This window comes from Balaenoptera borealis, assembly GCF_965194805.1.
Source record: "Balaenoptera borealis genome assembly, chromosome: 9".
Classification (NCBI taxonomy): domain Eukaryota; kingdom Metazoa; phylum Chordata; class Mammalia; order Artiodactyla; family Balaenopteridae; genus Balaenoptera; species Balaenoptera borealis.
Window position 1 is genome coordinate 2,237,151 of NC_138873.1, and position 12,258 is coordinate 2,249,408.

At 50.3% G+C, this 12,258-nt stretch overlaps 1 protein-coding gene across 1 annotated transcript; it reads left to right on the forward strand.

Moving 5' to 3' along the window:
* Positions 1 to 5,186: 5,186 nt before the first annotated feature.
* GPR31 (G protein-coupled receptor 31) lies at positions 5,187 to 9,825 on the forward strand (the record flags this gene model as incomplete). Its single annotated transcript, XM_082406064.1, has 2 exons — positions 5,187 to 8,195; positions 8,647 to 9,825. A coding segment is annotated over one exon (948 nt), but the record flags the coding sequence as incomplete, so codon positions are not given.
* Between the last annotated feature and the right edge of the window lie 2,433 nt (positions 9,826 to 12,258).

Consider the following 12,258-nt stretch of genomic DNA (forward strand, 5'->3'; position numbering starts at 1 on the left):
TATGTATGACTGAATCACTTTGCTGTAGAGCAGAAAATAACAACATTGTAAATCAGTTGATTTACTTCAATACTTCACTAAAATACATTTTTAAAATGTCCTCTTTCAATGATGAATTGCTAGATATGTATAGAATATGCATACATGTGTGTCTGTGTGTGTGTACATCACGGATTTCTACACTGAGCTAAAAGGAGGTCAGCTAACTTTCAGGAGAAAGATGACTGTTACCACGCATCAAAACTTCTCAAATTTGCTGGGGTTTTTTTGGGGGGGGTGGTATAGTTGTTTTACAATGTTGTGTTAGTCTCCACTGTACAGCGAAGTGGAGTTCCCTGTGCTACACAGCAGGTTCTTATTAGTTATCTATTTTATACAAATTAGTGTATATACGTCAATCCCAATCTCCCAATTCATCCCACCACCGCCCCCCGCTCAAATTTGCTTTAAGGACAACTTCGCTAACGGTGTGATTCTCCACAACGCCCTTGTCAGGACACCTGAGCCCCAGGCTCGCTCTCCTCCCCAAGCATGGACACGTGGTCGCGATGCCGTGGTCCTGAGGCTCCATCCTGCTCCTCGCCCTCCCGGGAGAGCTCGGGGCTGGAAGGCAGTCAGCGCGGCCACCTCGTTCGTCCCCACCACGCCCTCCTCGGCTGCCCCCTCGTTCTGCTCTCACACACACCCCCCCCCCGCAATATTCACACCATCACTCCGATAATGCGCAACTTGAGGGATTAAAAGAAATAGTTTCTCCTTTTCCTAAACACGATTTTCCATTTTCTACAGAGTACTCTTAAATTTTATCTCATTGCCAATCTTATATAATCTCAATGCATAACAAATGGAAAACACAGAGAAGCGTGATAAGAAGAGAAATCAGCTGTTACATCACCACCAGTTATATACACACATATATATATATACACATTTTTTTTTTTTTAAAGGTAACTCCTCTCTTAACTTATAATACCACAGTTTAGTTTTGCCTGGTTTTGATCTTTTTTTTTTTTTTTTTAACACCTTTTAATTATTATTTATTTATTTATTTGGCTGTGTTGGGTCTTCGTTTCTGTGCGAGGGCTTTCTCTAGTGGCGGCGAGCGGGGGCCACTCTTCATCGCGGTGCGCGGGCCTCTCACCATCGCGGCCTCTCTTGTTGCGGAGCACAGGCTCCAGACGCGCAGGCTCAGTAGTTGTGGCTCACGGGCCTAGCTGCTCCGCGGCATGTGGGATCTTCCCAGACCAGGGCTCGAACCCGTGTCCCCCGCATTGGCAGGCAGACTCTCAACCACTGCGCCACCAGGGAAGCCCTACACATATATTTTTAAACATAAACTGTGTCACACAACAACTACTTTCTGTGGCTTGTCTGATCATTTTCCCCGATCAGAAGACACGACTCTGCAGGGCGCGCTCCCTGGCGGGTGGTGGGACCGCCCCCTCCTCAGCCTCCCCTGGTCAGCACTGTCTGCGTTTTCTTCTCTCTCTCTCCCTCTCTCTCTCTCTCTCTCTCTCTCTCTCTTTCTCTCTACCTCTGTCTCTGCGTGTGTCTCTCCCTCACCCAGAGGGTGTGATACCCACACGACCATAATTAACCACACTGCGAGGCTGGCTACCGCACAGCGTACGCGGCCATCCTTAGTCTTGGACTGATGCTTCCAAAGAAAATGGTTCCCTCTCATGTGTAAACTCACAGTTTAAAAACTTAATTTTAAAATTTACAGTTATTTCCTGATTATTAAAGTGATCTATTCTGTTATAGAACATATAGGAAGCTCTAAAGTAAAAAGAAAAAAAAATCGTTTATAATCCCATTACTTAGAGATAGCTACTTGCTAAAAATTTGGTAAATTTCCTCCCCGTACTTTCTGTAAACAAGCAAGATTAGGTGCTGCTCTACACAGATGACGATGTGGAGTTTTTCTCCATTTAATCCGTAACCTTAAACAACTTCTCATGTCATTGTGAACACCGGTATCATAGACACATCACAGGGATCTCCTGTGGCTAAGTCTTTGTTTATGTCACTAGCTATCACTTTATGAAAGATTCTAAGACATGGAACTTGTGTCCAAGGTATAGGAGGGCTTTGCGTGTGTTTGATTTTTATTTTTGTTGTTTGTTTTTAGTAAATAGGTGTAAAGTTGACAAAGAAGATCTTACGTTCCTTTGGTGTTCTTTCTAGATCTATTAGGCCAGGAATCCGGGGAAGAAAAATAATTCGAGGGGATCTGCCGAGGAGGCACTGAGACTGGATTCTCCAAGGACGGGACCCTGCGTCCACGGGCACCAGGCCCTACCCCCTGACCCAGACTTGCACCCCTGGGGCCGTGTCACGTCCCGGCAGAGCTGCAGCCCCGTTGCTCTGTCAGTGAGCTGAGACACACCCCTCCAGCCTGGTTTCGCTGGGCTCGCCCCAGGTCTCTTCAGCTCTGGGAACTTGTGCTCGGCCCACCAAAGTGTGCGTTTCAGGGACAGGCCCTCCTTTTCCTGTTTCTCAGGCTTGTGGTTACGAAGAGCCGGCCGCTCCCCAAGCTGTGACACTGGAAGGGCAGCCCCCTCGTGGGTGAGTGGGTGGTAGGTTCCCACAGGGCTTGGAGGTGAGGGAAACTCTGAAAGAGAATCACAGTTTACTGACCAAGTATTCTTCATTTATTGACATGGAACAAAAAGTGAAACCAATTGGAGTGAGAACAGAGAAGTTTCCTTAATAGGAAGAGTATTGAAGAAATAGAATGGTTTTTGAAAATGGAGTTTCTAAGGAGTAAAAGATTTAACAAGATCCCTAAGGGAGAACCTCGAATATTATAACTTTAAAAGAGAGGAAGTAAAGGACAATTCAGTCTTTCAGAAGTAAGGAAAATACACCACAGTGCTGAGAAAGACAAGCAGAATTTTCAAAAATTCTGTAACTTTGATTTTCTATTTTTAAAAAGGAAAATGTGTAATTATTAATGTTTATGTTACCTATTGAGCTAGAATATTTATAATTTAGAAAGTCTTTGGTGTACTGTGGACAGAAATCTACCATTAAGGGGTAGCTTTTAACGTCTCTCAAAGTTATCAATGTGTTGAGAGAAAGGATTTAATCTGTTTCTTCCCTGCGTTTGTGTAACTCCCGTCCCTGAAAAGGTGAGTGAGTGCCAGCTTTTCTGGTGTTACCGTGCGTGTGCCATGACATCCCTGGAGATGAGACACGTGGTCCCCAGCCAGCCCTCACCTGGAACAAACGCATCCTTTTGTGCCCCCAAGGAACCCCTGATAACAGACATGCGGTTCATGGGAGGTGTCACTAGAGGTACCAGTCGGGACGTTTCTGCAGCTCTGGACGCTTGGACGACTCTCCGAATGCACCTTCTTAGGTAACACGAGGCAGGTGAACCTGCGTGACGCAGAGGTGGGGGGACACGTGGGCTGGTGGCCCAGCTGGAAAGGAAAACCCTGATAAAATTAAAGCAAGAAGGACTACAAGTCAAATTACCCGGAATGTCATGCAAATCAATAGTCGTGGTGGGCGTTCTGAGACATGGACTTTTCACGCACACAGGAGTGCGGCTGCTGCCAGCAGGGAAGCGGTGGGCGCGTGGTCAAGACCCTGGGCTCTGGTGCAAGCTGGGCTGGGGAGTCCTGCTCCTGCCGCTGACTTCCCTGTGACCTGGAGCAAGTGACCTAACCTCTCTGAGCTGCCACGCCTTCATCCATAAAATAGAGCTTACCCAACGCAGCCAAAACTAAATAAATAAATTTATTTTAAAAAATAGAGCTTAAAATTGTACCTACTGCACCTCGTGTTGCTCGGTTCATTGCAATAACACAGGAGAGCACATGACACATGGAAAACATGCAGCGAACTAGTAATTCTTACTGTTGAGACCCCTTAAAGCTTCCAAGTTAGGTCTCAGAAACGAAGGCATCGAAGCACCGTGGAACTGCAGTTGGGTGCGAAATTGTATTACTACATTGGGAGAGAAAAAAAGTTTTGTTAAGAGTCCAAGCATCAGACAGAGGTTAATAATGACTGCAGCAAATGTATCTGGCACCCGAGATGTCCCAGATACAGTGCACAGTGCTGTACCTGTAAGGGTATCTCAAATACAAGGACCCCGCAAGCAGGTATTGTCATATTCACCCCACATTGCTGCTAAGTGGAGAGACCAGATAGAACTAGAGTCCATTTGACTCCAAAGCCCAAACCAGGCTGAACAGGGTCTTCCCTGGGAGTCCAGCAGTTAGGACTCCAAGCTTCCACTGCAGGGGGCACAGGTTCCATCCCTGGTCAGGGAACTAAGATCCCGAATGCCATACGGCCAAAAAAAAGAAACAAAAAAACACGCTTAACAGAAACACTATGAATTAGGGTCAACTGTGGGTCATGACCCAGGTGAATTAGGATCAGGATGGGTAGGAATGACTGAGTTCATCGGTATTTATTTTTTGACTCTCGCTATGCGTCAGGCACTATTTTGTCACTGGCACACAGAGCATGTCCCTGGGCTCGTGGACCTGCCATGCGGGTGGATTCTGTGCATCTTGACCAATCATCGATTTTACTCTGCTTCCCGGGCGCACGGAGGCCCAGGGGTGCGGGTCCTGACCCAGGTGGTGCGGGAAGGCAGGGACGCCTCCTCAGCAGAAAATCAAATCTAACAAAACGAAAGGACAGGTGAAAATGGGCAACTACAAAATGGCCAGCGCCCCCCCCCCCATGTCCTCTTCGAGGGGAACTCAGGACCAGATCTGACTATCGGAAAACAATGCAAATTAGAGAACAATCTATTTGCTTCCATCATTATTTTAACTTTATAGACAGCAAGTCTTCCCGAACTTCCCAAGCCCCTCCAGTGACAGCTGTGGATGTAGAGCCGTGCTCACGCACAGACTCTCAGGACACTAGGGTTTCAATTGAATGCCAGATGTGGGAAGTGAAACACAATTTCCCCGCTTTCAGGGCAAAACAAAACTGCAAGGGGTTTTTTCCCTCTGCCCCTGATCCTCTTTCCACAGACAAATTTCAGTTTGCCTTTGACTTTATTGGATGCTGGTCAGTGTGCTCGCTGTCCTTCTGTGGGAAAGAGAACAACCTGGGGCCTGCGTCCCTGGCCTCCACGGCGTCCCTGGCCTCCACTGCGTCCCTGGCCTCCACTGCGTCCCTGGCCTCCACGGCGTCAGGCTCGGCCGCGGCGGGGACTCGGCCACGTGCTGCCACCCAACTGCTCGGTGGCCACAGCCTCGCTGCTGCTGCTGGAGTGTGCCCTGGGCACGCTGGGCAACGCCGTGGCGCTCTGGACCTTCTTCTTCCGTCTGAGGGTGTGGAAGCCCTACGCCGTCTACCTGTTCAACCTGGTCTTAGCGGACCTCCTGCTGGCTGCCTGCCTGCCCTTTCACGCCACCTTCTACCTGCGGCTCAAGACCTGGGGCCTGGGACGTGCGTCTTGCCAAGGGATGCTCTTCCTGCGGTCCCTGTGCCGCGGGGCGGGTGTGGCCTTCCTCACCGCCGTGGCCCTGGACCGCTACCTCCGGGTGGTCCACTCGCGGCTCAAGGTCAACCTTCTGTCCCTGCGGGCGGCCTGGGGGATCTCGGTCCTGGTCTGGCTCATGATGGCAGCCCTCACCCTCGCCCACCAAAGCGTGTTCCTCTCTGAGGCCGAGTGCCCCAGTTCTGAGCCCAGGACGGAGTCCTCCTTCAGCCTGATCTGGCAGGAAGCCCTCTTCTTCCTCCAGTTTATCCTTGCCTTCGGCCTCATCCTGTTCTGCAGTGCCGGCCTCATCAAGACTCTCCAGAAGCGGCTCCGAGACCCACACAAGCAGCCCAAGCTGCAGAGGGCCCAGGCGCTGGTGGCCACGGTTGGGGTGCTGTTCACGCTGTGCTTTCTGCCCAGCTTCCTGGCCCGCATCCTACTGGCCATCTTCCGAGGGGCGCTCAGCTGCGGGGTCCTGAGCTCCATGGTCCGCGCTGCTGACGTGACCGGCAGCCTCACCTACCTGCAGGGCGTGCTGAACCCGGTGGTGTACTGCTTCTCGAACCCCACCTTCAGACGTTCCTACCGCAAGCTCTTCTACACCCTCACCCTCAGGGGCCGAAAGCAGGAAGCAGAGGCTCTGGGCTGTGAGCTCAGAGACTCTTACTCCTGAGGATGGCCAGCTCCCCACCTCGCGTCCATGACAGCTACCCGGGGGCGCTGAGCACTCATGATGGTTAGTTAAGATTCCGCACTACAAACTTGAACGCAACTTCAGCAAGTGTCACTGTTGTTTACCAGGATTTCCTTCAGCGATTTTGTGTTGCAGAGCCGTTCATCAAAATGAGCGAGCAGAGCCTCCTTTACGCAATTCCCATGCAGGTTCGATCACTAAATGACTGCGACGCATTCGTAGCTGGAAAAAGATGCTGTGGTGGGCCGGTGACGCAGAAGGTGGTGGAAAGCGGTGTTGCAGACGCGGTCCTGACTCTGTTTGGTGTTGGCAAGTCACTTTATCCTTCTGTGCTTGAATGCAAAAAATGCAAAAACTCTCTGCTCTTTTCCTACCTATTGCACAGACTTGTGGTAACTGACATGGGGAAGTGGGGCTTTGGGTCTAAAACAGGTTCTGCAGGGTGTAAGTGTCCTGAGCTCAGTTCTACTTAGCTCACAACTGATTGGTAAACTTGAGCTTCACTTGCACAGATTACACATTACATCCAAGACAACACAGTCAGTGCCCTGGTTTATTATAAGGAATACTTTCCTACTAAACTTCTCAAAATTGCTTCTAGTACCTTTTTTTTTAAGTTTGAATGTCTAAATGCTTTCAAAACTCAATCTGCTTCCCCTGCTCTAAAAAAATCACTGTACTTTAAGCCTCCTGGGAGAAACACACAGTATGAGATACCAATTTGCATGTGAAATGGTGATTTCCACCCAATGGTAACTCCTGAGGATGGCAGCTAGGGACCAGCCCGGGTGCAAGGCCACTGCAGGGAAGGTGGGCACAGGCCCTGGACACCAGCAACGGCTGCATCTTTTCCTCTCACTCTTCTTAAATTATGTCCTGAATTTGTAGCTCATGCTGGTGACAAAGGATTTAGAAAGTCAGCTTCCTATCTGCCTTATCTCTCACTCTCTGTTCAAGGCGGCTGTGCTCTCTCCCAGAGGGACTCACCAAGACGCCTAGAAGAGGCCTGGGGTCTGTGTGTCGTACAGGGTCCCATGCAGCCCACAGCGGGCGGCCTCACCTGGAGCTGCACCTGTACTGCCCCCAGGGAGAGGCCTCTGCTTTTCCCAGGAGGTGGTCCTATGATCGCTGTAATATTTAAGGTTAAAACTGCTGGCATTAAGCAATAGAAAAGGGCAAATCTACACCCTCTCCCGGAGCTGTTTGCCTCCCAGGTAGGTTCCTTACCAGAACCAGACTTGAAATGTGGGCGTGACCCCACTATTGTGCTTCTGAAGGATGTAGACCCTGTTGACACCGGGAGTATAATGTGCCCAATGGTCCCAGGGGAGCGAGGGTCCCATCAGCAACATTGTGCTATTTTCTCGGGTTTTATTTCCTCCTTAGTGAACAGAATTTCAAAGGGCTTAGAAGGGAAATGTGACCAGATGAGATGCAAGGCGGTCGAATAAAATTCTCTGATGGGAACATTCTATGCTGTGTTTCTTCCCTTTCAAAGAAAAGAAATGTCTCCATTTTTCTTCCTTTGATCTTACTGCATATACAATTTTAAATGCTACTTTTAAAAAAATCTAACATTTAATATAAATATTTTCCACATTATGATAAATTCCCCATAAGCATTACTGACGACCTAACCATCTTCCCAGAAGCTGTTTCTTAACCATTTTCCTGCTGATGACATTTAGATTCTTTACTCCCTACACAAGTAAATTCCACACCCTGAGAGCACGTAGCCATCTACAGACATCAGGCGCCCTTAGGCGGGGCAAAGCCAGCTCATGTGGTTGTCTGGACAGGCCTGCTGGCGAACACCGGGCACGAATGCTTCCCACGCACGGTCGGTCCTGCCTGGTTCCCTCCACGATGCTACGGCCAGCGGCTCTGCCTGGCGAAACGGGGAGGCCTCCTCACGGCGTTACTGCCTCTCGGGCTCTTGCTGACCTTCTCCTGGACTCGCTGTGGGATCCGGGAGCTTTTGAAACCCCCATGTCCCGGCTAACCCCGGGCGGCCTGACTCGGCTGGTCTGGGAGACACGGGTCAGTTCAAAGTCCCCTCATTAATCCCACTGCTGTGCAGCCGGGGCTGAGGGTCCCTGGGTTCCTGGCCGCAGTCAGGGCCTTTGGGTCAGCACCTTGCTCCGTCACTTCCCTGCTTTGTGACCCGGGACGATTCACCAAACCACTCTGAACTTTCCTCTTCCGTAAAATGGGGATAATAACAACAGACCGTACGGGATTATTGTGGAGACAAAATAATACATAAAACTCTGTTGGGCACAGAGCCTGGCACACGACGATATTCAGTGGGTGTTACTTTGCTGTTTCCAAGCGATAGTTTTATTCTCTAATCTTTGTTTACGTCTCCAACAGTCTGTGGGCCCTTTGCAGACACAGCTTTTCACCGGTACACCCTCAACCCAGAGCCTCGTGAACTGGGTGTTGAATAGTTCTGCTAAGTCAAAGCTTTATTACTATTCTCTCTTTCTAGTAATTCCCTTCTGCATATTTTCTAAGGATCCTGTGAAAAGGACAATGTTTTGTAGGGAAGCTTCAGGATCCTCTGAACACCCATCTCTGTGGATGTTGTTGTCACTCTGTCCTGTCTCTCCCGTCAGACGCCAGCTCTGCACTCAGACGGTTGTCTTCTCTAAAGACGTAGAGTAACAAGGTTCTCATCTTCTCCAAATTATCTTCTCTGAGAAAGGAAAAGACTCAAAATGAAAGTGTGAGTGAACAGTACATGATGGGCCTCAGAACCACAACGATTTTGCTACCAGTAGCAGATTTTGGTTTCTTTTCCCGTGTGACTCGCTTCTTGTAATACAGCAGGTGCCCAGCCTTGGCTGCGAGGCTTGCAAATCTCAGCACTGTCTTAATCCTGACATATTCAGGAGCCCAGATTTTCATTCGAGTGATGCATTTCTTTCCCTATTCGGATAATGCCATCACTATTTCAAAATCCTGGTCATCTTCGCCTTTCTCTTTCCAAAATCCAGCAGGCCGCTGAGCCCTCCCTCCCTGCACACATCCTGCAGGTGCCGGTGTGCTGTCTGGGACACTCCAGTCTCTGTCTGGGGAATCCCTACCCCCCACTCAGGTCCAGCCTCTGGGACCTACCTCTGACATGCCCCAGCCAGATCCCAGCATAGCGCCTGACTCACCCCAGCCCGAAGGCCTCCCGTGAGCCTCACATCTGCTCTCCCCTCTCCGTCAGCTCCTTGCACGGGGCCTGGCACACAGTAGATGCTTAATAAATCTGTAGAATAAATACATAAACAAATCAACCAGATTTAAAGTTAAAAAGTTAACTTTATCCACTATTTAATAGGTTTAAAAAAAAAATACACTTTGAAAGACTAGATCCAGAGGCAAACTTAAAATTGTATCTTAAAGAATCTTCCAGGGAAACACTAATACAAAGGAAAATATCATTTTCACATTTATTGGAGAAAGCTTTTCCTCTATATTTTCATAATAACTTCTGCCAAGAATTCAGGCAACGATTTTGATTTATCTAAGGGTCGGGATGGTGAACGGACCCCACGTTTGGCCGTGGCCTTGGCGGGGACTGGGAAATGCATCACGTACCTCTCAGAGGCTTCCCGAGCACAACGCCAGGGCTCACGGGACCCCCCCGAACAACAGTCACCCTCAAAATGTCTCTTTTATAAAACTGGGGTAAAATATACATAAAAGGTACGATCTTTCCCGTTTTTAAGCACACAGTTCAGCGGCATTAAGTACCTTCACACCATTGTGCAACCATCACCACCATCCATCTCCAGAACGTTTTTATCGTCCCAAACTGACACTCTGTCCCCATTAAACACGAGCTCCCCTGCCCCTCCCCCAGCTCCTCCCTCACCACCCTCCTTTCTGTCCCTATGGATTTGACTCCTCCAGAAAATTCACATACGTAGAAGCAGACAGTACTTGGTTTTTTTCTTAATGATTATTTCACTGCACATAACGTCCTCAAATTTCTTCTATGTTGCAGCCTGTGTCAGTCTTTCCTTCCCTTTTAAGGCTGAATAAGAGTCCACTGCACAAATGCACTGCGTTCCATTTATCCATGGGTGTCAGTGGACACGTGGGTTTCTTCCTCTTCTTGGCTGTTGTGAATAACGCTGCTATGAACATGGGTGTGCAAATATCTCTTCAAGACCCTGGTTTCAGTTCTTTTGAGTCTATACGCAGAAGAGGAATACTGGGTCCTATGATAACTCTAGTTTTAGTTGTTTGAGGACTCTCCATACTGCCTCCACAGCGGCTGCACCAGTTTACACTCCCACCAACAGTGCAAGGGCTCCAGTTTCTCCACACCCTCGTCAACACTTGTTGTTTTCTGGTTTTGTTTTTTCTTTGTTTGTTTGTTTGTTTCTTAGAGTAGCCATCCTAATGGACGTGAAGTGGAGAAATGCTTCTTTGAAAATCGGGAAATGCTTGATAACGTCAGAGACTAAGAAGAAGACATCCCTGTGCCTGGATCCCGGAACACCAGACCCAGGCCCACCATGAGTTCGTCTGTGGCCACACTGCTCTCTAATCCACCGAGATCTCACACAGTGTCTGTTTCTAAGGCTCTTTTTCACTGAAACCGTAGGCCTGAGGACAAGTGCACCGGGGATTGCCAGAGAAGCCGTCCCCTGGATGCAGAGCCGAGCCACCCCTCCCCCGAGCTCAGGCACAGATGCTGGACGTGCCCTCGGCTCTGAAGTCAGGACCAGATAGGCTGCCGTCCAGCTGGGAGTCCTTCAGCCTCAGCTTGGGTTTAGCCCTGCTGCTCTTTGGCCAAGGGACCTCAGACACATCACCTTGTGGAGGTTACGTCTTCATCTGAAAAGTGAGGGTGACGACCCTTTCCTGGAAGGAGGGCTGGGAGGACGGCTGACCACCCAGGGCCATGTCCTGACCCATCCACACTCGATGTCACGGGGTCTTCAGTGAAAGGGCCCCTGCAGAACAGCAGTCTGTGGGCTGTGATCAGAAAATAGGAGAACCGGGAGCTGCGAGGCGCCGTCCATCTTCACACCCTTCCCCTCCCCCAACCTGGTACCCCCAGGCCAGTCTCTGCCCGCTTCTCTCTGCCGCACGCGCCAGCCCGGCCCCGTGGCCTCTCCCTCTCACGCGGGTTTACAGACACTCCTCCATGGTCTGGGCTCTCTTATCTTCTCTTCCTCTGTAATCTGACAGGCTTTCCACTAATCGGGCAGGTGGTCTGAGGGTGTAGATGGTCTACACTCGCACACACAGGGCGTGCTGGGCTGCCCGTTGAGTCGTCCAAGTCCAAAATAGTAAAAGGACCAGTAGTTCTTATTTACAAAACCTATGAGGTCAGCAAGGAAAGTACTACCCCATCTGCAAAGGAGTAAACTGACGCTCTGAGGGGTTTGGGAGTCTGGCCACGACCCCGCGGACGCGAGCCGGGTCTCCTGGAGCGAAGAGCCCGGGGCTCCGCACTTGAGCGCCGCTCTCCCAGGTCCTCCTCCTCCCCCTCCTCTCCCTCTGGCCGAGTTTTGCCGGCCAGTACTGGATCCCCTTCTGTGCAGCGTGTGCTGGTACCAGGCTGTCTGGGAAGAGACGACAGCCCTGACGTGCGGGAATCGCAAGGTGTCAGCACTCCCAGGTGGCTGACTTGAAGATGTGGCCGACTCACAGCGGCTTCCTGAAGGCTCCCCGACGGGCCTGCAGCTGTGGTCCTCCCTCCCCCTGTCCTGGCCATCAGTCCCCGGGAATGACGCGCATCTCGCTCCCGCACCTCGGGTCACCCGACAAGGAGACAAGGACAACACGCAATGCGTTAAGAAGGGAAGAATCTCCCACAGACCTCGGGGCGGGGGGGAGAAGTTCCCACTAAGGGTTGGCAAGGGCGATGCTCGGGAGGGTGTAAGGCGCCCGTGATCCTGCGCCAGCATTTAACCCTGTCAGCCCTGCTCCTTGTCAACCAAAAGTATCACGTGCCCCTTGTGGAGACTTCTGGAAACATCCTGCAAAGAGAGCTTGTCTTAAAGGCCAGTCAAACCCAGGTACCCAGAAGACACCTAGTGGGATGCTTGGAAGCGTGAGCTTTAGTAAGTGGAGGACAACGGGAGATAAGACC